The sequence below is a fragment of the Chenopodium quinoa genome, unplaced genomic scaffold (assembly GCF_001683475.1).
Source record: "Chenopodium quinoa cultivar QQ74 unplaced genomic scaffold, ASM168347v1, whole genome shotgun sequence".
In the NCBI taxonomy this organism is placed as follows: domain Eukaryota; kingdom Viridiplantae; phylum Streptophyta; class Magnoliopsida; order Caryophyllales; family Amaranthaceae; genus Chenopodium; species Chenopodium quinoa.
This window is the reverse complement of record NW_018744041.1, coordinates 1,031,050-1,056,144: the sequence shown is the minus strand read 5'-3', so window position 1 is coordinate 1,056,144 and position 25,095 is coordinate 1,031,050. Positions and strand designations below refer to the sequence as shown.

Here is a 25,095-nt window from a genome sequence, read left to right as displayed (position 1 = left end):
CTCATTTTCAAAACAGTGCCAAACATCAAAACATAACCACTTTATAGGAACAGAAGGAGTATAAATTATAAATATGAGATATTATGAAAATATAATTTGGCACCGTTTATATTTTCATACATGTAAATCACCAAAAACTGTAAGCATTTGAATAGTAGCACCTAAAAGTGAACGGAAAATTAAAGGTATTGTAGTATACATGAGTATAAAGTATTTTTGGATGCTAATTTTTTAAGAAAATATGTCAATTGATGACCAATATATATTGGATTAATTTCAATTTATTTACCCATGTATTAATTTAAAATTCCGAACATGACTGGGACATTGACTAGTTATATTTTTCAATATCCATGTATTAATATGCACATAGAAGACGGTCCAAAAACCAAATCAAACTTTCCTGAACGGAAAGAGTATAATATTTGGATACACTTATGAATCTATGATTAACCAACAAAAAGTAAGATAAGTACTCAGTATTAGATATAGGCATGTGGGAGATATAAGCATGTGTAAGAAAATGCAAAAGATAAAGAAAGAAGTATTAAAAAAAGACAGATATCAGAAGCATAAATAATCCAAAAAAAAAAGTTGAACATGGAATATTGACCCATTACATAATCAGGAGTTGTATAGATCTGTTAGATGTTCTGTATTATGATATGTGTAATTTAGCCCAAGAACACGACTAGGTTCTAATACTTCTCAAAAAAAATGTGACAACCAGAATATGTTTCTTACCAACTTGCTATAAATAGCATGACTATGTTAAGTATCATCTATCATGTATTGTTAAATTATACTAACACATTAGATGTTCCCTAGAGTTCCTCTGAACACTTCATTAGGGAAACGTTTTTTCGACTCCCTACTGAAGCGTTTGGGGGAACTCCCGGGTTCATTTGATTTCCGATTATTCAATTTTTTTAATTTTATTTTTCTTCCAAAAACACACCGGTATAAGATTAATGTGAAGTGAAATGTGCAAAAACTGTGACAATGTTGAGAAATGCAATGGCATTTTGGTTTAAATTTCGGCTACTAAGCTTCATTCTTTTATTCTGCATCTATATTATATAAGCCAATGCGGCTTTAATCTACTCATATCCTTCTGTGTTTCCTCTGCTATCGCGTTCTTTGGGTTCCAAATCCATTTTTGTATACTACTTGTAAATGTGATTTACAAAACAGAAGGTAACATCTAAAGAAGATTTTCTCAGGTAACATCATACTATTATGACGTATAATGAATTACTTCAAATTTCGGAATGCAACATATTTAGTTGTTTTCCATTTAAGACTCCTAAGAAAACAATGGGGAAATACTGAAGTTACATTTTAGTCTCCCTTTGTAATGAAAATGAAAACCATAATCTTTCTTAACAGCCGTCGTATGACAATTTTTAGTAACGCAACTACACAAGATTGTAATGGTCTAATGGATGAATGTATTACAATAACAGCAATTATGATAAGAAAATAAAAACAATTTTTTTATGTGAACATGTTAATATAACTATATATTTTCTAAAAAAAAATGTTAATGTAACTATATAAGCTAACAATTCAAAAATAAATAAATAAAATATAAAAAACAAAAACAAAAAAAAAAAAACAAAAACAAAATTTTGTGCAGTTTGGATAAGAAAAGGCAGAATGGTTAAGTCAGGCACTAAATGCAGAATCTGGGCACCTTCTGACAAGTCTAACCTGGCACAAGGACATGCACATGACCAGGTTCAAATTTTGTTTTTATACATAAAATTGTTCATGGGAATATTCCAAAAAAGAAACTGAATTATATTGGATGCAATTTTAATGCATTTTACCAAATCTCACCTCTAATTTGTTATATAATTGATATATTATTTGTTGAATTTACTTTAAGAAGTGTTAATTAGTTGTAGATTTGATTCGTTTTTTGTTAAATGCACTGCAAGAAATCGGATATTTGCTGCTTGTTTCTGATTAGGGCTGGTTTAAGCCAAGTAATTTGGACCGAGCACATAAGCGGATGGCACAAAGTGATCGAGGCCATATTATAGGGTGCATGTGTCCTGGTACCGAAAGACTCTTAAAATTTTAGCATAGCCTAGACTTATTTTCTAGCCCGGTCCACGACTTCCAGTCTAAATCCTAACCCAAAGGCTCATACTGTTTATAAAAGGCATAGCACAGTCTGTGTTCAAGGTTTTAAAGATGATGGCACTTGACTACTTGCCATACTGCTGATTAAAAATTTTAAGGTGGATTGGTCTTGTTTCCTTCCAACCTCAACATTGCCCTGAGAAAAACTTGTAACTTGATTTAACATAGCTAAGTACACTTTTAAGCTTCTCGGATTCCTCTAAGGAATCCGGCAGTTTAGGCCTTAATTTCAGTTCGCAGCCAGGGCAAGCGTTGCCAGCAGTTAATCTATCAGAGATCATGTCAGCTATAGGAGTGCATAGTAAGGTTCTGTGACCATACTCCAGATTAGTTTCTTTGTTCATCGTCGAGTGGCAGCCATTATTGACGTGATAATGTACATAAAAGGTATTGAAATTTGGTAGAGTATCTTCCAAAACTGCTGCCTCAGTGAAGGTTACTTTGGCATACTGCTGATATTATAGCCCAGACATTTAATACTGCCATATTGCAAATCTAAGCTGCAGTACTTCAGCAAACGGACCTTTACAGCAAATACCTTGCTCACTTCTGCAGCTTAATCGTTCCCTTTCACGAAATGCCTCTCTAATCTAGCCTACAGATGCAGATAGGTTCAGATGATTCTCTACTCAAATTACTCCTAAGAAAATACCGCAAAGTTTGTAAGATATTCCGTATTGATCTTTGCTGCACATAAATGAATAAAAAGATACAATGATAAAGATGGAAATCTAGCATTTCACTCAATATAGTTTTTTTTTTTTTTTTTTGGATACAAAAGATGCATTCTAGAAGCATACTCCTAAATACATGGCGAATTTCATAAATACATACAACAGAGAACTGGCACCACCCCAAAAATATTAAGAGATTTTAAAAAAAAAAAAAATACAAAACTTTCTTTCTAGACCAAGTCAGAAAAAAAAAAAAAAAAAAAAAAAAAAAAAAAAAAAGGGCAGGTGACAGTAAAACATTACCTAAGCTTTAGGCTGCCTTTGACGAGGATGTACCACCAATATTTACATACTACATTTTAAGGTAAAGATACACCAACAAACACTGAAGTGCAATCTCCCCATAATCAGCGAGCACGGGGAGATTGTCGATAAGATGACAATGGGGATGCCGAAGGGGTATAATGCATGGGAGAATGATGGATTTTCATTGGAGACCTCATGGGGCTGGAAATGTTTTTGCCACCGAGGGAGCTTTTACTTGCATTTTTGAAGTCTTGCAGCTTCTTGAGTTCCTCTAAGACCTCTGACATTTTAGGCCTTGATCTTGGTTCAGGATTCAGACATCGTAAAGCAAGTGAAGCAACTGTGAAAGCGGCTTTTTGGGGATATTGGCCTTCCAGTTTGGTATCCATAATTCGGAATAACTTTCTTCGGTCCCCTAAATATGGCTTTGCCCAATCTACCAGACTCTGCTCTGCACCAACTCTTGATTTGTCAAGTGCACGACGTCCAGTTAAAAGTTCAAGCAACACAACCCCATAACTATAGACATCACTCTTTGCTGAAAGGCGACCTAGTGAAAGAAGCCATATGATTAGTATTAAGTTATGCAAAACTGTCAATATAAACAGTTACATAGCAAGGATTTGCCAACAGCTAATTATTTTTAAAATTTTATAATAATAAAATAAAATAAGAAATTTAAGTTTAACTATGTAGCTCACACCAACTCCTTTTGCTGAAAACGACATGTACATCCCTCTTTCCCAACTTTCACTTGATGATACAGGGCCTTTTCGTCTATTAAGAGTTATTTAACAGCCAATTAGTCAAAGAGGTATCTTATGACATCCCCTTTAACCAGATGAGTATTTACATTATTCTGGCAACAGTAGGATATCCAAACATACTCCAGCATCAATTTAAGTTCTTTTCCACACCAGACCTCAGTATTTTCCGTAATTCTTATTGGTGGTGAAAAGGAGACTTAGACACACTTGGTTATCGAACCAGATTTTAAACACCTAAAGGCTGATGTTTGGCAAGTTGTGTAAAAAAATGTGGCTGGTCAAAAATCTCAAAAGAAAAGCCGAAAAGCCCGAAATAAGGAGTTGTGTTATGCAAAGTGGCATAAACAAGGAGTGATCTGGATAAGTTACTTTTAATGATTATCAGACAATAAGGAAAGACAATCTTGAGATTAAATAGGTAACTACCGAACCTGTAGCTACATATTCTGGCGCTGCATAACCCTGAGTTCCCATGACCTGAGTTGACACATGAGTACGATCTCCTGTGGGCCCTGCTTTTGCCAACCCAAAATCTGATAGCTTCGCATTAAAATCCTGCAAAGGTGAAAAGAGATATCAGAAAACTGCTTATCGTATGTAAGGTGATAAGTCAGATAACACAATATAAATGCCGAAGTCTGAACATACAGCATCTAGCAAGATATTTGATGCCTTGAAATCACGATAAATGACTTGCGATTCAGCGTCATGAAGGAAAGAGAGTCCTTCAGCAGCACCGATTGCCACTTTAATCCTTGTTCCCCAGGAGACTGGCTGAGGACCCCCTGCAAATTATAAGTTTCCATCAGATTACCCATACTTCGAAAAAGCAAATATAACACTAAAATTTTATAGGGATTTACTTTGATAAGAATTATATGACTAGACGTCTAGAACCAACATGCAAGTGGAGCAACAGAAACATGAAGACATGAAGTAACCTAATGCAAAAAATTACTGAACCAGCAACCAACCTAAAGAATGGACTCAAAAGACAATGCTAAATAAGATGCAGAGCAAAAATAGCATATGCAAAGTTGATCATAAATCCAATAGAAACTATGATAGGCTAAGAACATTGAATTGTGTGTCAAAAAAAAAAAAAAGAACATTTAATTTAGCCATATAGGTATTAAAATCAGCACATGCGTGTCAGCTAAATGTAATGAGTAATCCAAACACACCAAAGAAAAAACCTAAATTACTAGTCAATCTCAATGGATTACAAAATCTGCATAGGAGTTGTTTCTGAAGTAATCGGGGTAAATTACCAAGGAAATTAACAGAAATAATTCTTGAATCTTCGTATGCATATCTATAATAAAAAAAAAAAACTATCACCCAACTAGAGTTACTTACGTCTAAACAGATGATTTTCTAGGCTTCCCTTGGGCAAAAATTCGTATACCAAAAGCCGATTTTCACCTTCAACGCAATACCCAATAAGCTTCACCAGATTAGCATGATGTAGTTGGCCAAGATAATTTACTTCTGTCTGCATTAAATCAGCTATAAGGAAACAGGCTAAGGAGTTCCAGTGAGAAGTGAACAAATGTTAAAGATGCAGAAACTTACCAACCACTCTTTGTGACCCTGGAAACCATCAGGTTTAAGCTTCTTGACTGCAACAACCATTCCAGATCCAGGTCTTGAAGGACAGAGAGTATGCTCATCAATCCACCCCTTGAAAACATAACCAAAACCACCTTCTCCAATTAGGCTATCAGAACGGAAACTTTTGGTGGCAGTCTTAAGGTCGTTGAAGGAGAAGGCCTTCAAACCAGGAGATGACAATATTTCATCTTCAGATCTTGGAGTTGGAAGACTTTGATTGATACTTTTGACACTTGGAGCTGAGACAACCGAACTAGACAAGTTTGAAGAGTGACTTATCCCTCCACCACTACCAACTTTTGAGGCTCCTGAGGCTGAAAAAAAAAAAAACTTAGCATCAAATTTTAAAATACTACGTAGATATATGGGGAAAAAGAGAGAGAAGCAAAACTAAAGCTCCATGATGATTTATACAAATTTGATGAAAACTTTCAAAGTAAGCTTCATTGCTCCTCAAATTAATGGTTGTTGGTATCAAAATTCATCTTTTCTAAAGACATTTACTCCTTCCACTTGATATAATATTCGAATATGTTATCTTGGGATGAGTGAGACATTGTCATGTTTTGTTACGATAGATGATTGATTGTGTTTCCTAATTTGTTAACATGTAGCTTCTGCTTTAGAGTAGGACATTGTAGTCTCTCTTTCTTATGTTCAACGGATTTCAGCAAGAAGAAATTTTTAAGAAGGCTCTTGGCAAAGCACAATTTGTTAAACAAGTAGCTTATGGTTTACATTAGGGCGTCAGGAGTCTCTTTGTACCATATATAAATTGTGTGATGAATGAAATATAACACATGATTTTTCCCTAAACTTTTTGTGTTTCGTAACAGAGTAAAAGCAATGGACAATCACTGAATAATCTATGACACCCGTACACCCCTATTGGAAATAAAGGAGAGAGGATGAGGAAACAGAACTAATATAACTGGTATCTGAATGAATTTATGTTAGATCCTTAATTATTATAGGATTGGACAACGTAACAACTATATCTAAACATAGAGATAATTTCATAATGCCGCCTTAAGATTGATGTATATGTTTGTATCACAGTCCCTTACTTAAGACAACGGTTTGCATTAGACAGGCGGGCACAGAACTCAAAGACCAATACAAGAAAACATCAAAAGCCTAGGTCAGAACTATACAAAGCATGAAATTTACAACGAACAAATTTCTGAAAACTACATATTCCTGGATGAAAGTTAGGCAACAAACCAGAATTTAAGCCAGTTAACACCTTAACAGCAGGAATGCGCATTGCAGTGGTAGCATCTAAACATCAAGCAATACAGTTGATCATCATCGACCTTATTTGGTACATTATTATTTTCCAGCCTTTTTTCTTAGTTTTAAATCAATTAACAAGGTCGAGCAGCAAGTATATAATAGGAAAATTGTATTTCAATTGACCTCATAGCATCGAAGCATCATCAAAGTACCCAAACAATGCCTGAATTTACCAAACATCTTAAAAAACATCTGATGACATCAGCTACTTTATACGGCTAGTGAAAAGGTCAAAGAAGCAAAATAAACCAACCAATACTTGAATGCAAAGCCAGGCCATTGCCTTAGAGGAAAACGATGAACATACTCTAACAAAGTACTGAGATTAAACCCCTAGCAATTATTCTACACTCGATAGTAAAAATCATACTTATTGCACAATCATTACCGGATTTTCATTACTCTTATTAACTTTTGACCAAATGATTTGGTATGAAAAACAATCTCCAAAGTTCCAACAACTATTAAGATATAGATTACTTAAAGTTCAAGAACAACACCATAACATATAGTCAACGAGTCCCCGAAACAATAACCACCTTCTCAACAATCAATCATGATTCATCACAAAGTGAACACTATTATTGGTAATTAAGGGTGGAATTATATCAAGTTGGTAACTAAGCGTAATGATCCCGCAAGGATGAGCTAACCCCAAAAACCCGTCTTCGGTTCGGATTGGACACCTGCTTCAACTAGGAGGACTTCAAGAGCAAAATACATAACAATTTTTCTGGAAAAATCAACAGGAAGGTGCCAATCTAATGACTAAATCTGGGTTATTGAATTCTATCCCTAAAATTTAAAGTCACCCATTTTCAAAGCAAAACAAACCATCAAAATCAAACATGAAAATTCCACACCCTAAATAAATATCTTCAAACATTTAATAGAGCAATAAAGAAAAAAAGCAAGATTATAATAAGCAATTAATTAATATCAGAAACTAATTTACCATACATAGTAAGTAAACAAGATTCTAAATTTAATCAAAAACCCAAATATAGAAAATAGAAATGCAATTAACAGCAGAAAATTAAAGCATACCAGAAGTAGGATTAGAGTTGAAATTATCCACTTGTGCAGAAGAACCAAAGCAATTACCCATCTGAGTTTTGCACCAAATCAGCAACCAAAAAAAAAAACAGAGGGAATTGAACCAAGATCACAAAGCTACTAATTATAGCAAGAACAAAATTAAACAAAAAAAACCCAATTAAGTATGAAAGGAATTGAGAGAAATTAAAGTATTAACACATGGGAAATTGACAAGTTTCCTAGGAAGGTGAAGCTAAGAAAAGAGAAGAAGAAAGAGAAAGCAAAATAAAATAAAAATGAGAGGAATAAAAAAAAAAAAATTCAAATGATTACAAAGAAAGAGGAAGGTCTTTAGAGGGTGCCTGGAAGTCGCACTGCAATTCTCTTTTATCAAAAAAGTCTTCCTTATGGGGGTACGTTACCCGATAATCAAAAGTCTGTTAAACTGTTACACTCTGATTAATTCTAATTTTAAGCCGAAATTAAGCCTTATAATAAGTGAAAGTTTTTGTATTTACTGATAAATGTTGTTGTATACTAGATGCTTGAACACGAAATAATTGATTAAAGAAAAAATACTTTTCATCGTCCCATAAACATTGTTGTATTCTAGATGCTTAACCATGAAACTAATTAGTTAAGGTGAAACAACTCCCATCTTTCATTAAAAATTATCATGCTCTAGATGCTTGAGCACGAAACCAATTAGTTAAGGTAAACAATTCTCATACTAATGACCCAACTTGACTAGTGAATTATTCGAGCTTTAAATTATTTACTTAATAATTTGTTAATGTTTGTGTTCTCTATTGTATGTAGGGGTGTCAATTCAGATAATCGGATCGAGTCTGATATGGTCCGGTCAGATCGGGTAAATTTTTAAAGTTGAGTTATACTAATTTATTATGTCCACGTGAGTCCAAATCTGAATCAGATGTTTTTTGGATCTATTTCAGATCGGGTCGGGTCGGGTGTGCTTTTGACACCTCTATTTGTATGTTCACAACTTCACAGTTCACACCAACACACATAGACATAGTCACATAAGTCATTCACACGAGAAACAATTCATGGAATTGGATTAGGCACTTCCGTGAGTATTGCACCCTCCTTTGTGTTGAAAAAAATGCTTTGTTTTACTAGTCCTAGATATTGTTATGTCTTCCTAGATTGCAGTCAATTTCATACAATGGTTTTGTTTGCATCTTTTATCTACCTTTAGACCTAGGGATATATTTTATTGTTTTCCCTAGAGTCCATGAGAGGAAATGTAAGTGGGATTAAATTTAGTGAGTGTGACTATGTGAAGATGTATGTAGAATACATAAATGATACGTATTTTGTGCATTCACAAAATTTATTTAGTTGATAACGATTAAATTTAAGATTAATATAAGCACTACTAAAATTCATACAACTTAATTTAAATTCGTTTTGATAAATTAAAATCAAGTGAATAGAACATGTTTTTATTTATTTTTTCGACTATAACATGTTATTAGCTATCACACCTTGTGGTAGTCGATAGATTATAAATTGTGTGATGACTTAAATGAATTATAAGTGTAATTTAGTCCGTGTGGAAAAAAAACCTATATAACCTTCATGAGAAAACAATCTCATCCTCCAACAAGCTTGTGTTTTTCTTCGAGTTTTCCATTACTATCCATTATCAATTGGGAGGTGGTATTACATAGGGATATAAAGAAAAATAAATAAACTAGGTGTTATCGATCTTTGTATATAATCATTGAAAAGAACAAAATTTTATTTCCAAATTTACATACAATCCAAAATTCCAAAGTCTTATTCTTTTGCTCGAACGAGGCTTCATTTCTCATTACTACGGATTATCGATTACCAAACGAGTTATATTAATGCATGTCATTAACTTTCACCTACAAGAAACGCTAATTATTTGTTGATACTAGCAAAGTAATTGTTAATTAAGCCTCAAAACACAATAAGTTACTATGGAGTACATAATTTGAAATTTTGGGTTTACATCTAAAAAGTCAAACTATGACATTGGAAACACTATACTTTTTTAATCGGAGACTTTACCGAGTAACTATGATCCATTTCATAGTCCTTTTAATCTTTTATATTAACTTGAGTTGCTTTTTATTGGCATAGTTTAACTAGAAAAAAAGGAGAAAATGTCTCCTAATTCTTAAATATTCGACTCGTATGTTGTACGTGCACTTTATTTATATGTCAAATGAATTGGTCCAAAAGGTATTTTTATAAGTCTTTGTCTACTACGAAGTAATAACACCCTTTAGTACCAAGTATTAAAGAACATACCCCACTACCGCCCCGGCGCCCCTTCATGTAAACATGTATTATTGGTCAAGTTATTTTAAATATTAATTACCATTATTTTATATTATTAGCTAATATGAAAAATGAGGGATGGTCCAAGTGATTAGAGCTTTTTTCCCAATTTTAGAGGATTTTGGATCAATTTTCATTATTTAATGCATTAGATCATAATCACGTAATGTAAAAAGCTTATACTTTATATATTATTGTACAATTAAAAGGTTGTGGGATCAAATCTCACTAGAGTCTAGAGGCACTAGGTGCCTTGTTCCTACCAGTTACCAACCAATATATATATAATATATTATACATATTCAAAAGAGAGAGGAAAAAAAAAGTATGGTAAACATGAAAAAACTCAATGCGTTAGAAATTACTGGTAAATTTAATTCAATACAAATATTCAAAATATGATCAACGTCCTTGTTCAATTACTTTCATACTACTGCAAGTACGGTTACGAGTCCTCGCAAACATTGTGGACTTTATGGTGTTGGACTTTTTAAACACTTTTATTAGAAAAACATTACCAAAAGTCCAAGCTTGAAAGCCATCATTAAAGTTATACTCCCCATTTTTCCAACTCAAAGATGCTCATAATTTCATAATTAGAATTGGATGTAACAACAACTTTATGAACATACATGTGTAACAACAATTTTTAAGCCAAATATGTGTCAGAGTGTCAGACTCGACTATTTTGTGAAAATTATCTATACTTTTGGTCCAAAATGATCAAAGTGTCCTACATACACTTGCATAATCAGACATAATAAGGGTCTGTTCTCATAGACTGAACTCAACTGAACTGAAAATAAACGTATGAGAACAGGCCCTAAGTACCTACATAGAAGACAGAGAATGAAAAGTCCTAGTAGCATAATGCGTAATTAGAATTCAAGACTTGTTAGATAATAGGTTAATATTATCTTGTTAATATTCTGTAAAGATATATCTTGTGTAATTAGGTTTCTCATGACTAGGTTGTAAATCCTATATATATTGAATTAATGAGAATGCCTCCGATAAGGAGAATTACACTATTCTACATGGTATCAGATTCCTAATAGGCTTTTCTCTCTTTTCTTTTCTCACAAAACCCTAACGATCCTAGAAGCTTCCACCTAGCCGTCCACCACCTCCATCATAGTCGTCCTCCTCCTTCAATGGCAGGCGATGATGAAACCCCTCCCCCCTCCTCCTCCAACTCCAACGCTGAAACAGAGAGGCAATGCAAAACTATCAGCAAATTGTCAAAACCATAGTAAGCAAAGGTGTGTAAATTTTTCACTGATGTAGCAAAATGACATAATGGAGAAGACAAAATATACTAGGTATCAGTTAAGGCAAGTGATGACACTAGTTGAAGGGAGTCTTCTACAGAGACGATAAACCATCAAAAATTGAATTGAAATCTATATAATATGATCAACAAACACAAATAGATTTTCGATGAGATCGATTACAATGAGGATGCCAAGGCCGGGGAATGAATGAGTTGTTTGTGTTGCTTGCATTTTTGGAACTTTATATGCATTTTGAAGGTCTTACAGCTTTTTTTAGTTTCTGTAAGACATCTGACATTTCAGGCCTGGAACTTGCTTGAACAAGTGTACACTGTAAGGCGAGTGTAGCAACTGTGAATGCGGCCTTTTTCGGGTATTGGCCTTTTAGTCTAGGATCCATCATCTGCAGTAACTTTTCCCGGAACGCCTTTATCCAATCCACCACTGCTTCCTCTCCCATCAATGTACTTTTAAGTGCAGGTCGTCTAGTTAACAGTACAAGTAACAAAATCCCATAACTGTAAACATCGCTCTTTGCTGAAATGCTACCTGCTCCATAACACAAATAAATAAGCCAACTGGTTAATATGGATGATTACAAGCTATCTAACTCTAGGTGTACTCGGATGTATAATTAATTTTGTAAACGTTTGTTATTGGCATTTTCAAACCTGTATTTACAAACTCTGGTGCTGCGTAACCCTGTGTTGCATAACTCTGAATGTCTATGACCTGAGTACGTTGACACATATGTTGATAACTTTGCATTAAAATCCTGCAAATATATAAAAACAAGAGATCAGATATATTAAGAAACATCTATCACAATAAATCAATGACAAGAGTACACCCTGTTTCTCATATTGAGAAATGAAATTTATTTCTCATAAGGGCATTTTCGTGAATAAATCAATAACTTTTTTTTTTATTATTGTGGGCTCCACAATTGAATAAAGTTGAATACATTTGTGGGTTTATTTACGAAAATGTCATACTACGAGAAACAGGGACATTCTCGTTAGTTGGGTGTATGTCGCCGTGTTACTTTAGATGAACTACTACAAGAGGGGGGGGTGAATAGTAGTAGGTTCCAATCATGAAACTTATGCGAAAATTAAAAACAAAACGTAAAAGGAACTTAAAGAACACAGCAAGTTTTACGAGGAAACCATCCAGTGCCTAACTGGAAATAAAACCTCGACCCTATTGGGACTTATAAACAAATTCCACTATAATAGGCAACTCTCCTAGTACAACCTATTACACAGACCTTTGCTTTGCAAGTTCCACCACACACACTTGCCACTTGATAGGACACCTCCTACCAGACCTTAGACACTTCCTAGGTACCTTTTTTCCCTTTAACCCAGGACACTTCTTAGGTGACCCAAGACACCTCTCAGGTTCCTTTCACTGGACCCAAGACACTTCTCAGGTTCCTTTCACTCACTGTGCACTCACAACTACCACTTGAATTTTAGAGAATTCAAACTCATACACACACGCGTGAATTTGTAGAGAATTCACAATCTCACCCCAAAACCAATTACAACACAAAGACTCACTCTTAACACATAAATGGAAAGCTACACATGAAACCTAAAATCAAAATGATAAAGCTTAAACCTTTGGCAAACTTACTCTTAAGCACTAAGTGGTTTTCACGCTCAAAACTCTCATTTTGCTTCACTGAATTCCTTCTATATTTATAGAAGTTTCTCAGCTCACGAATTAGGGTTTTCGCAAATATGATAAGTTAAACAAAAATCTAACCTTATCTCTCTAAAACCAAAATCAAAACAAATTTAATCTCGCCTTCTTTGAAAACCAATTTTATCAATTCGTTTTGGTTAAAAGATAGAATTTTATGAAAAAGATAAAACCGAGTTAAATCAAATTTTAGAAGATAAAATCAAATAAATACTTTTTCATAAAAACTGTAGTTATCTTTTATGAATTGATGAGCTTGCCAAGTTTTATCAGATTTCTAATAAGTTCCATGCATAACAATCATTTACATGTTTACATCAACCTATAAAACAAACTTATCTTTTACAACTATAAGTTATGAAGTCCATATTTTTCGGTTGATATCTCAAGCTCTACACTGACTCTTGATTGTTGAGGTTTGCCCCAGCATTACACCGGAACCAGGTCGTTACAATCCGTTTGAAGTTCCTATGAAGAACTTCAGGAAGTTCCATTGCTGGAACTCTTCTTCTGTCTTTACTTGTCCTCATGGATCTTCTAAAGTTCCTTTGTTTCAGTTCCTACTTCAACTCCCAGAGCCTACTGAAACTGCAAACATCACAACACTAGACAATCCTTATTAGATGGAAGTTTGCTCAATTCTTAACATCATCATCAAAACCTCATAAGGGTCAACAATTTCCCCCTTTTTGATGATGACAAACTGAGCAAACTTCTAAGGATAACAAGTAAAGGAACGGAAGGTTAATTTTTTATTTTTCAAATTTTATTTTTTTCATATAATTTAAGTAAAGAAACAGAACAAAAATAAATGACAGAATAACAAAAACAGAATGAAAAACAAACTAACTAACAGAAAGCAAATAAAAATTTTAGAGAAAAGAAACCTTTGTTACTTACTTAACTAGAACTAGGGGTGAGCAAGACCGGGTACCCGGTCATATTTGTAATACCCGGATCCGGAACCGGTTATAACCGGGTCCCAAGAATTGGAACTGGTCCCGGAACCGGTTAATACCGGATCCAAATTTTTTGGAACTGGTCCCGGACCCGGTAGGAACCGGTTCCAAGACCGGGTACCCGGTATTATTCAACGTAGTAAAATACTGTTTTTTTCTTTATAATTGTTATATAATATATTATTATATATAATGGAATTTTGCAGGCTAGTTATATTAACATAATAATATCCCTAAATTAGTTTTGGAGGCTAGCAAAATACAAATATTTCAAAATACAAATATTACAAACTAATAAGCCAAAAAGTACCAATTCAACAACCTAAAATATCAGTACAACAAACTTCAACAATGCTGCAAAGTCCAAACATCCAAACATAACCAAAACAACTACTTAAATAAAAGTTCAGAAAAAAAAAGGGAAGAAAAGGAAGGGCAGCAACAGGCAGCAGCTGAGCACACCATCAGCAGGCAGCAGCTGAGCACACCATCAGCCAGCAACAAGACCAGCAGCAAGTCAGCAACCATCTAAGCAACGGAGAAAGACAGCATACAGCAGACAACAAAGCAAAGAGGCAGCAGCCAACAAGGAAGCACAAATTCCCTATAAACAAAAGCCAAAATGTCCTTAGAATATTTGTCATTTGATATCTTTTCATACAATATAATTAAGAATACAATTATACAAACCTTTGTCACATCAATTATTTCCAACAAATTCATTAACTTGTGTGATGCCAGTGTCACTACCATCCAATTCTAAAAAAAACAGTAAACAATATAAGTAATAAACTTAGAGAAATAAAATAGATAAATATACAAAATAATAGAAGTATTAGTGTATTACCTTCTTCATATTTTTGAACATCCTCAAGGAAGCGCTCAATATCAATGCATACATTTGACGCCCTTAACCAATCTTGAGTACAAACTAAAGCTTCCACCATATTTGGCCCCAAACTACTACGAAATTGATCAAGTATGCGACCCGATGTACTAAATGCGGATTCACTAGAAACCGTAGAAATTGGTATAGCCAAAATGTCCTTAGCCAATGTTGACAATACTTTGTATTTGTCACTTTTTTCTTTCCACCAACCCAAAATATCAAACATTTCCCCTTCAACCCTTCTCTCCCGAGCTTCTTCAAGATAATAATCCAATTCACTTTTTTCAACAATAAAATCACTTTCTTCCTCATCAAAATCATCATAAAACTTTTTCATTTGCTCACTATTTGAAGAGCTCAAGTTTTCAGAACCATTATCCACATTGGCAACATTAATATTACGATTATTCTTGGAAGAGGAAGAAGCAATAATAGCATCATAATGGTTAAATAACTTCTGAACATTGTCATACAAATTGTCACAAATAACATCGACTTTGGCAAAGTCGTTAGGATAAAGTTTTTTAAAAGAATACTTCAAAAACCTAAGCTTATATCGAGGATCTAAAACAACCGCAACTAACATCATGATATTAGTTTTACCGAGATCCCCATAATACTTATCAAACTTTTCCCTCATTTGTCTACCCATAATACGAATATCCATATTTGTAGAGTTTTCCCATTCTATCAAACAACTTAACACCTCCAAAACCTCGTGAAAATACAAGTTTGTAGTAACATATAAACTACCCGACATTTTCTTTGTAGACTCATAAAATAATTTCAAACACAAAGACAACACTTTAGCATTTACCCAATCTTCTTGTGTAGGTACTCCATCCTTGAGTTCCCTACTAAAATCAGGATCATCTTCCGCAAACCTATTAAAAGCTTTTTCAAATTTCAATGCGGTTTCAAGCATGAGAAAGGTAGAATTCCATCTAGTTGCCACATCAAGACAAACTGAACCTTTACAAGAAACTTTAACCAACATAGAAGAGTGTGCAAACAATTTAGCTCTAGAAGGTGAACTCCTCACATATCTAACAGCAGCACGAATTCGAGCAATCGAAGACTTCACACTAGATAAACCATCTTTCACAATCAAATTTAGAACATGACAAGCACATCTCATATGAAAAAATGAACCCTCCAAAACAAGTTTATCATGAAAATGTGTTTTCAAATATCCAACCGCCACATCATTTGAACTAGCATTATCAACAGTTAAAGAAAACAATCGATCCTCAATCTCCCATTTAAGAATACATGCCTCCACAACTTTTCCAATTTCCTTACCTTTATGACTATCCATTAATTGAAAATTTAAAATTCTTTTATGCAACTTCCAATTATCATCAATAAAATGAGCAGTCAAACAAAGATAATTAAAATTTTGAATGGAGGTCCAACAATCAGTTGTTAGTGACACTCTCGATTTCAAACACCCAATTAATTTCTTTAATTTTCCACTTTCACAAACAAATATATTCTTCACATCTCTTGCAACTGTAAAACGTGAAGGTATATGAAATTGAGGTACAGCAACACTACAAAAATACCTAAAACCTTCACGCTCAACAATAGAAAATGGTTGTTCATCAACAATAACCATTCTTGCCAAACCAAGTCTACAAGCAGTTTCATCAAATTTCCAATTAGAGACTATAGTAGCATCAGATTCAGGAGACTTGTAAACAGAAATGAGTTTTTGCTTTTTGTCTACATTTGGAGGGTATTTTGAACATGCACCAAGGTGTTTCTTTAATGAAGAAGTTCCATTATTAGTATTACCTGTTAGCATTTTCTCACAATATTTGCATTTGACTTGAACAATTTTTTTGGTTACTGGATCTCTAAAATCCCAAAAATGGTTCCAGTATTCAGACTTCCTCTTGTCACCAACCTTGGTTGATTTGGTTGTTGCATTCTCGTTTCCAACCTCACTTTCATCATCCATAGGGACTGACGAATTGTCGGTATTGCTCATAGTTCTGAAATAGGAACAAATTAAACTTTAATAAGACATAAACATTACACAAAGTACTATTCTCATTAATCTGCAAATTGGGCCTCATTAATCAACACACTAAGTCACTATTCTCACTAACACAGCAAGCAGTGCAAATTAACAAATATAACAGCAAACAAATTTAGTCCAATTCATACAAAGTACAAAGTCTACAAACCAATCCAAATCATACAAACTTAAGTTTTCAGTTTAAATAACAAACTAACAAAGTATCAAATCAAACCAATCAATCCATACAAACTCAAATTAAACAAGTTTTAACAGAACTACTTAAGTTAAACATAACATGATCAACATTCAGCAACATTACAGCCAGCAGAACAGCAGAACAATAGCAGCAGCCAGCAGAATAGATCAATCCAGCAGGCAGCAAAGCAGTAGCAACAGAACAGCAGAACAGTAGCAACAGAACAGCAGAACAGTAGCAGCAGCCAGCAGAACATCAAAACAGTAGGCCAGTAGCAGCAGATCAACACAGCAGTAGCAGCACAGAGCAATCACTCAAGTATTTCGACCACTTCATCAATTTTAGCATCACCAATTGCCATATTCTTCACAAATTAAAATGTAGCAAGTAAAATCGCAAGTTAAAATCGCAAATTAAAATCGCAATTCACAATTGAACATGCAGTAGCAACGATTAGTATTTAGTACTTTAGTAGGAGAAGACAGGAGAGAGCAAGTAAGTAGAGAAACGATTAAAATCGCAAATTGAATTCGCAAATTGCATATTTCATACCTTAATTAGTAGGAGAAGACAGGAGAGAGAGAAGCAGGTGGACCGTTGACGGTGGTCGCCTGGTGTCCTGGTGTACTGGACGGTGGTCGGAGACTCAGAGGAGACAGTCAGACGAGGGAGGACGAAAGAGTGGAGAAAGGCTGAGAGCGTGAGAGGTAGTGAGAGGATTAGAGGAATTAGGGTTTTTTTATTTTTTCATTATATACCTAGGGTATTTAGTTTTGGGCCAGATTGGGCTTATAATTCAGTTTGGTTCGGTTTTGTTCGGTTCCGGTTCCGGGTACCCGGATTGTCTGGATCCGGGACCGGGTACCCGGAACTGGAATTGGTTTAAACCGGGTACCCAGTGGGTACCGGGTCCGAAATTTTAGGACCCGGTCCCGGAACCGGTTACAACCGGGTCCGACATTTTGGACCCGGTCCCGGAACCGGTGGGACCAGTTCCGGGTCCGGACCCGGCGGATCCTAACCGGTTCCGGGTCCGGTACCGGGTACCCTGGGTCTTTGCTCACCCCTAACTAGAACTAGAACAACTTCACCTTTCATGTTTGCTCCTGCTTTTCCCCCTTTTGGAATTATCAAAAACTTGATTTTTCAAAGTTTTATGCATCTACTCACATCCCCACAGGCAATTCATCGAATGTGGGAACCTGGAAGCAGCGCTGGCTAGCTCTCTTAAGCTAGCACTTTCACACTAATCAACTTGTATTTTCTCAACAAGAAATGCATACATATATAGAAAAAGTTCCAGAATATTATAACAAAAGCCAACTATCCAGAGCAGTTCAAAATATTACAAACCAAGTTCAAAATACTTAAAAACAAATTGTCTTAAAAACCATAACAAAGTTCCTTAAGCAGAAGCAGGGGATTCAAAATAGGCATAGGGATAGGTTGGGCAGAGAGCATAAGCTGATCAATCATCAAGAGTCTTGAGAATCTGCTCAAGAGTTGTCTTGTTGTCTTCTTTCATCTTTAGCATCTTTGCCTCCATGGTGGAGAGCTTCTTCTGGAACTCCTTCTCCTGGTTCTGAATAGTTCTCTCCAAGGATCTCACCTTTCCCGTCATCTCCATCAGCTGTCCTTCAACCTGCATTACCCTGTTAGCCAACTCAGAGACCAATTCCTCAGTGCCCTCATCCTTGTCACTGATTTCCAGAGGTTCACTTAGGCGTGTCTTGACCTGAGTTCCTGTAGTGAGTCTTCTACTCTTCCCAACAGATTCCGTTGGTTGAGGACTTTCTTTCTTTGCCTTATCCTTTTTTGCTTCATATTTTTCACATCTCCCCTTCATAACCTCAAGACTCAATCCCCTCAAGGTGTCCCCATTAATTATGTTCTCTCTCTTCTCCTTCATTATACCATAGAAATCCACTAACTTCACTCCTAGATCTTCGAACATCGTGGCCAGGGTAGCACCATATCCTATTTTTATTTCCTTCTCAATACAGTGTTTTAGGTGTTGCATCATCAAAGAGGGAAAGTTGATTTTGATTTTCTTAGACATGCAAAAGATCAAGGCCATGTATAGGTAGCAGAATTCATTTTTATTTTGTGTTCTCCAGATCAGGGATTTTTTAACAAGATTGAACAAGAGTTTGTGAAAGGGAGACAGATCATTGTGGTTCATAACACTCACACCACTTTTTCCTCCTAAAAATGTTACTATTTCAGTTTTAGTGTGACCTTCCACCTTCACACTCACATCACCTTTCATATAGGTTTCAAATCCCTCACATGGAACTTGTAGCAGAGTTCCCAATCTAGCAGCATCAAATTCTATTTCAATTTCATTAATTCTACTAAAACATACTCCATTTTCAAATTAACATTCTTTTATAAACTCTTCCATGTCCATAGGGTACAAGTAATTCTTAGCTTTAGTCGAAAATAAAACATCCCACCCTTGAAAAGCAATCAATTTCAAAAATTCAAAAAATTCACCTTCTTACACAATTAATAATCGATTTTATATCCTACCACATACCTTTTAGCTTGTTTTTCCAACATCTTTTGGTCTTCTTCCCCCTCGGATTTATCCTTGTTGACAGTGTCCTCCCCCTTAGATAGTGCATTCGCTTCCTCCATCTGCTCTTTAAGACTTTTCTCGGCCTTTCGTTTCTTCCAAGCCGTAATTCGATCAATGACATTTGGAAGACTAGCAGTAGACGAGGTTTCGGTTTCGTCTCGGGGTTTTGGTTTGGTGTTTTTTGCTTTAGAGGTGATAGGTTAGGAAATTCAGTAATAATCATCTCGAGTGGAGGTATAAAGGTTGGATCTTGCTCTTTGGTGGGTGAGTTTTCACTTTGGTTAGGGTTTGGATTTTCGCCTTCCATGGGTGCTCTCTTGGTTAAGCTGTAGAATTTTTGTGGTTGAGAGAGTTTGAGAGTTTAATTGATTTGACTGTGAGTAATTTTGGTGGTTGGAAGGATATTTATAAGGGGTCAAATTTTGTTAAGCGGTTTATAGGAGATGAAAAGTTATGCTTCTAGGAACAATGTATTTATCCGATTAAAAAACAACTGGATGGATATTCAGATTCAAAGTTTATCTTTTTCATAAATTCATGAGAAAAGATTTATCATTTGTATAAGATAAATTTTGAAAATTGAATTTTTTTTATAAAAGTGTTTTTGTCCAGGAACTTGTCACATACATGTCTACATACCCTTGAAAATTATGTACAGTCTAATGAGTGCTAATTCTTTGAGGTTAGTACAATTAGGACTACCAACTCTTTCCTATAAACAACAATTTAAAGGCAACTCTTTTGCCTTTGATTGTTTCATTAAAATAACATAAATCTGTGTAATTTGCATATTAGATATAAAATAAGGAAACTTATGGTTAGGTATAATTACATTCAACTTAATTTCACTATATGTGTATGTGGAGTACTACATTATAATATTATATTTAAATTTACAACTTAATCAAGTTATAATAAGTAGTAATATGTGATAGGTTGTCGTACACCTGTCAAAAATAAATTCCTAACAAAATCAACTAACATTGTAGTAGGGTAAGTAGGTTCAAATCCACATAGAGATGACTATTCAATCTAACTTTTAAGAAATTGAAGAAACTAAAGTATGTCACGAAATTGGGATAAGAAGTAGTCTAAATTAAAATATGAATAAAACAATTAATAAAAATGACCTAGGGTTATGGTTCACCATTTTTATAGTTCTAAATTTATCAAATATCAATAACAATTCAATCAATCAATTATCTAGAGCAATTGCTAAGCCTACAGTCGAGTTTTAATACTTTTAATTCAACATATGTAGTTCGGTTGCTAACATAGTCGGTAAGCCTCTAAAAGTAAGATCTTTCGATTAAAACTCTTATTAACAATAATTAATCAAACAATTGATCAGGTTGCAAGATTAACAATAAAATACTATCAATTAGCAAAATCAATAATAAAAGTATCAAAAATATCAATAATCAAGATTCATCATATAAACATGGATTCTGTTAGAGAACCATCTCAATCAAAAGCTTAAGATGATGGTTGAGGCCCAGAAATATGGTTGAGGCCCAAGAATATGTTTTATACTCTATCAGATTCTCAAACCTTAGAAATAAACTACACTAGCATGAAATAAATAATTCTTGTAAAAAAAATCATGAAATAAATAATTAAAACTAAATCTTAGGAATAAAACATAATTAAAACCAAGAAATAATTTGTTAAAAAAAAAGCAAGAAATAGAAATAAAAATACCACAATGAATTAAAATAAGGATTTTTTTTTGTGAAAAACTACCTTTTATATACAACTTTTTGTGAAAAACTAACTTTTAAAAAAATTGTTGTAAATGACTACCTCTTTTAAAAAAATGTTGTAAAGGACTACCACTTGTCGGAATCTGGCCGTTGACTCGCTTTTCTGGCGTTGACCACCCCACGTGGCGTCCTTTTCCCGTTTTCAACGACCCCCACCCCTCCTCCTCTTCCCTTTTCTAGTTTTCGACCACCCCTACCCCCTCGTCGTCATCTCCCCCTCCCTTGTCCAGTTTCCGACTGCTGCGCTTGTTGCTCTTCCGCCTCTCCTTTCCAATTTATAATTAAGTTATAAACAAGTTACAATATGCTTTGGGGTAATATAATTGTGGAAGGGTACACCTCAATTGGTAGTAAATTGGTCCATTTCCTAATATAGTAAATCCTACTTGGGTTTTTTTTGTGAATTTTTTTAGAATCTTTTGAGGTGATATCTTGTGGTAAACAAGTCACCAAGGAAGCAAATACACGCACAAAATAGAAAAGAGAGGGTTTCTAGAGTGCTTCCATTTTCGAACTTTTTTGGATATCTTTTACAAATCTGGTTGCTTTTAGAAATTCTACCGTTGGATCGTGCTCAAATTTAACATCTTGTTTCTGTAATAAAAGGCTTCATTTTGGACAGTTGGATTATTGTTTTGCTTTGATTTGGTCGGAATTGTCTTTAGACAAAATTAATCTATGTTTTTGGACGTGAATTCTACTTTTTTCACTCTCTACTTGTTTGTGGGTTGTGAATTCTACTCTTTTCATAGCAGGGCGACTACACCTCAGCTTTGCTTCAGGTGGTTCCTATTTTATTGGTTAGTTCATACGATGAACGCAAAGAATTACCAATGTGTGTTGTGCTACCGATTGGGTATTCCATTCCTCTCTATCTTAAAGCCATGCTCTACTCGTTCAAGAGTTTTTACTAGGGATTTCGATGATCACGCGGTGTCGTATGCTGGCATTGCTCAATATTTCGACGAATTGAAACGTACGTACTAACCACTCGTTATAACGAATGGCCAGGACATCAAGTTCAAGCCTCTTGACAGCAACATCCCATCCCTTGCGAGTTAAATAAGGACCATCAATGAGAATGATGTTGTTAGGGTGCAAATTTCTTGTGACAGTATTAATTTCCTTAAAGATGAAGGCCTTTATGTTATACTAAGAGAAAAACCTTTAAGATAATTGTTCACCAATTAAAACTTATAATTATAATTAACTTATTGATCAGCTTGTAATCAACATAAATTATAAGCACTTTTAACACAAATTTTGTGCTAGATTAGGGGGGGTGGGTGGGGAGAGAGAGAATGGGGAACAAGTACTACTTATAATTTTAATTTATATTCATTTTAAATTTTTTTTTAAAAGAGGGAACTAAGAGAAGAATAATCAGTAAAAATAAATAAATAAATAAATAAATAAAAAGAGTTTGATTTAATTAAGGGAGAATGTTGTGAGAGATAAGCAAGTGTATACCTATAATTTTCAAAAAAAAAAAGTAAGTAGACAAGGTCAGGGAAGAAGAGCAGAGAAATAGAGGACAACTTTGAGACAATACAAGGAGTAGGTGAGAACAAAGCACTTTAAGAGACTATTTTTAGAATTTAATTAAGATACAACTGCCACAAAGGAGATAAATGAGAGAAATTAGGAATGTGAAAAAAAACAAGGAGGGGGTTCAAAAAAGAAGAACGAGATGAAGATCATCACTTCAATTAGAGGACTAATTATTTAGAATGTAATTAAAGTAGAAGTGATAAAAAGTGCTTTTTGAAAAGATTCTAAAATTTAATAAACCATACAGGTTAAGTGTAAAATGTGAAGGAAGAAGGAAAGGGAGAGGAGAGCGATTGCAAGTGAGGGTTGGAGGGGTGGTTTGAACGCAAATAAAGATTAACTATAATTTATGAATTTTGTAAAATTATAAAGTAAGGAAGGATGGAGTGATGGAAGGAAGGAGAGAGAAATAGAGATGTGGTCACTTAATTGCCAATTTTATGTGCTCAAACTCAATATTAATGTGATACTTTGTATAGCTAGAAAGACAAATTTATTAATAATATATTTAGGAAAAAATCAACCTTAATGTAAAATCGTTAAAGAGGGAGAGAGGGAGTGGTAGAGAGATCAAGCTCAACATTAATGTGATACTTTGTATAGCTAGAAAGACAAATTGATTAGTAATATATTTAGGGAAAAAAAAAATCAACATTAATGTAAAATCGAGAGAGAGAGAGAAATAAGGAACATGGGAGAGAGCAAGAAAGGGGCAGAGATAGAGGGGTATATTGAGAAGGGACAAGGAAGAGAGGGGACGAGAGAAAGAAAGGGGCCAGGAGAAAGAAAAGGGCCAACGTATAAAGGGCAGGACAAGAGAGTAGAGAAAAGGAAAAGACATGTTAGGAGAAGAGAGGGGTCAAGAGAGAGAGAGAAAGAAAGAGGGGACATGAGAGAGATAGGGATTAAGAAAAAGGGCCGGAAGTGAGGAGACGCAAGAAGTGACAAAGAAAGAAAGAGGAGTGAGGAAAAAAGAGACCAAAATAAACAGAATAGGAGAGTGACGGCCACGAGAAAAAGATAATAAAGGTCAAAAGAGAAAGAAATAGAGCAGTACATGAAAAGAGGGGTTGAGAGAGAGAGAGAGGTAAAGATAAAGATGGCCCGAGAGAGAAAGAGACTGAAAGGACAAAAGAAAGAGGCAGATAAGGAAAAGCCAAGAGAAATAGAGGGGACTCGAGAGAGGGGAAAATCGGGGGAGGAAAAGGAGCAAGTGTACACTACAACAATTGGTAAAACTTTTAAAGTTATAAGGTTAATAAATACTAGAAGTTTATTTTTTAATCATTAAATTTCAATTTTAATTGGCAAATTAGATGTCGCCAATCTTCCAATCTCCCTAATCGCAACACCCAGTTTGTAATTTTCCTATCGCCCTAACCGTACTACTCATTTTGCTAATCCTCCAATCACCTTGATCGCACCACCCATTTTGTCATTCCTGTAATTGCCTTGATCGCACCACTTAGTTTTTCAATCCTCAATTCGTCCTGATTGCACCACCCAATTTGTTAATCCTTCAATCACCTTGATTAGACCATCCAATTTGGCAATCCTCCAATCGCCCTGATCTCAACACCTAGTTTACCAATCCTTCAATTGCCTTGATTGTACCACCTAGTTTGCCAATCCTTACATCCCCTTTATCGCACCACCCAGTTTTCCAGTCCTCCAAACACTCTGATCGTAACACCAAGTTTGTCAATCTTCCAATCACCTTGATCACAACACTCAGTTTAAATTTATGAGGTGAATGTATGTATAATGTTACAAAAGAATATTACCCTTCTAATATTTGACTCCTAAAGTTGAAATGTCTTACATACTTGACTCCTAAATATATTTCATATAGATACTAAGGATAATCAACCACTAATGCTTAGATGAATAAGTCATGTAAAGCCTCAACATAGCTCAATCAACAATATAAATAAACAATCTATAACATTCAACATTAATAAAT

General features: G+C 34.7%; 3 protein-coding genes across 6 annotated transcripts; all 3 read right to left on the bottom strand.

Annotated features, from left to right (window-relative positions):
• Window positions 1-2,866: 2,866 nt before the first annotated feature.
• LOC110690429 (probable serine/threonine-protein kinase PBL3) lies at window positions 2,867-8,296 on the bottom strand. 2 transcript variants are annotated; one of them, XM_021867260.1, is made up of 7 exons: window positions 8,180-8,296; window positions 7,856-7,916; window positions 5,474-5,826; window positions 5,258-5,393; window positions 4,547-4,683; window positions 4,330-4,453; window positions 2,867-3,681 (listed from the first exon to the last, which is right to left on the bottom strand). In XM_021867260.1, exons 2-7 carry the CDS (start codon window positions 7,914-7,916, stop codon window positions 3,233-3,235), a joined length of 1,260 nt encoding a protein of 419 aa, XP_021722952.1. In that variant the 5' UTR covers window positions 8,180-8,296; the 3' UTR covers window positions 2,867-3,232. The 2 variants fall into 2 exon arrangements, with proteins under 2 accessions (XP_021722952.1, XP_021722951.1); XM_021867259.1 differs by lacking the exon at window positions 8,180-8,296 and having other exon boundaries at window positions 7,856-8,173.
• Window positions 8,297-11,117: 2,821 nt separating this feature from the next.
• LOC110690428 (probable serine/threonine-protein kinase PBL3) lies at window positions 11,118-14,075 on the bottom strand. Its single transcript, XM_021867258.1, has 2 exons — window positions 12,129-14,075; window positions 11,118-12,006 (listed from the first exon to the last, which is right to left on the bottom strand). The coding sequence occupies exons 1-2, from the start codon at window positions 12,274-12,276 to the stop codon at window positions 11,699-11,701; spliced, it is 456 nt and encodes a 151-aa protein (XP_021722950.1). The 5' UTR covers window positions 12,277-14,075; the 3' UTR covers window positions 11,118-11,698.
• A 4,430-nt stretch (window positions 14,076-18,505) lies between these two features.
• Window positions 18,506-20,241, bottom strand: LOC110690425. Of its 3 annotated transcripts, none has more exons than XM_021867250.1 (2): window positions 19,777-20,241; window positions 18,506-19,568 (listed from the first exon to the last, which is right to left on the bottom strand). In XM_021867250.1, the coding sequence occupies exons 1-2, from the start codon at window positions 20,123-20,125 to the stop codon at window positions 18,706-18,708; spliced, it is 1,212 nt and encodes a 403-aa protein (XP_021722942.1). In that variant the 5' UTR covers window positions 20,126-20,241; the 3' UTR covers window positions 18,506-18,705. The 3 variants fall into 3 exon arrangements, with proteins under 3 accessions (XP_021722942.1, XP_021722944.1, XP_021722943.1); XM_021867252.1 differs by having other exon boundaries at window positions 18,506-19,214; window positions 19,777-20,237; XM_021867251.1 differs by having other exon boundaries at window positions 18,506-19,552; window positions 19,777-20,023.
• Window positions 20,242-25,095: the final 4,854 nt, after the last annotated feature.

What these genes read in the sequence shown, in the direction of transcription:
- LOC110690428 (XM_021867258.1), bottom strand. Translation starts at nt 12,276, where the DNA reads ATGTTTCTTAATATATCTGATCTCTTGTTTTTATATATTTGCAGGATT. An exon ending in ACCAGAGTTTGTAAATACAG is followed by an intron (nt 12,007 to 12,128) that starts GTTTGAAAATGC and finishes GTTATGGAGCAG; the next exon opens with GTAGCATTTCAGCAAAGAGC.
- LOC110690429 (XM_021867260.1), bottom strand. Translation starts at nt 7,916, where the DNA reads ATGGGTAATTGCTTTGGTTCTTCTGCACAAGTGGATAATTTCAACTCT. An exon ending in CAACTCTAATCCTACTTCTG is followed by an intron (nt 5,827 to 7,855) that starts GTATGCTTTAAT and finishes TTTTTTTTTCAG; the next exon opens with CCTCAGGAGCCTCAAAAGTT. An exon ending in AGAAAATCATCTGTTTAGAC is followed by an intron (nt 4,684 to 5,257) that starts GTAAGTAACTCT and finishes TATAATTTGCAG; the next exon opens with GGGGTCCTCAGCCAGTCTCC.
- LOC110690425 (XM_021867250.1), bottom strand. Translation starts at nt 20,125, where the DNA reads ATGGAAGGCGAAAATCCAAACCCTAACCAAAGTGAAAACTCACCCACC. An exon ending in TTGGAAAAACAAGCTAAAAG is followed by an intron (nt 19,569 to 19,776) that starts GTATGTGGTAGG and finishes AAATTGAAATAG; the next exon opens with AATTTGATGCTGCTAGATTG.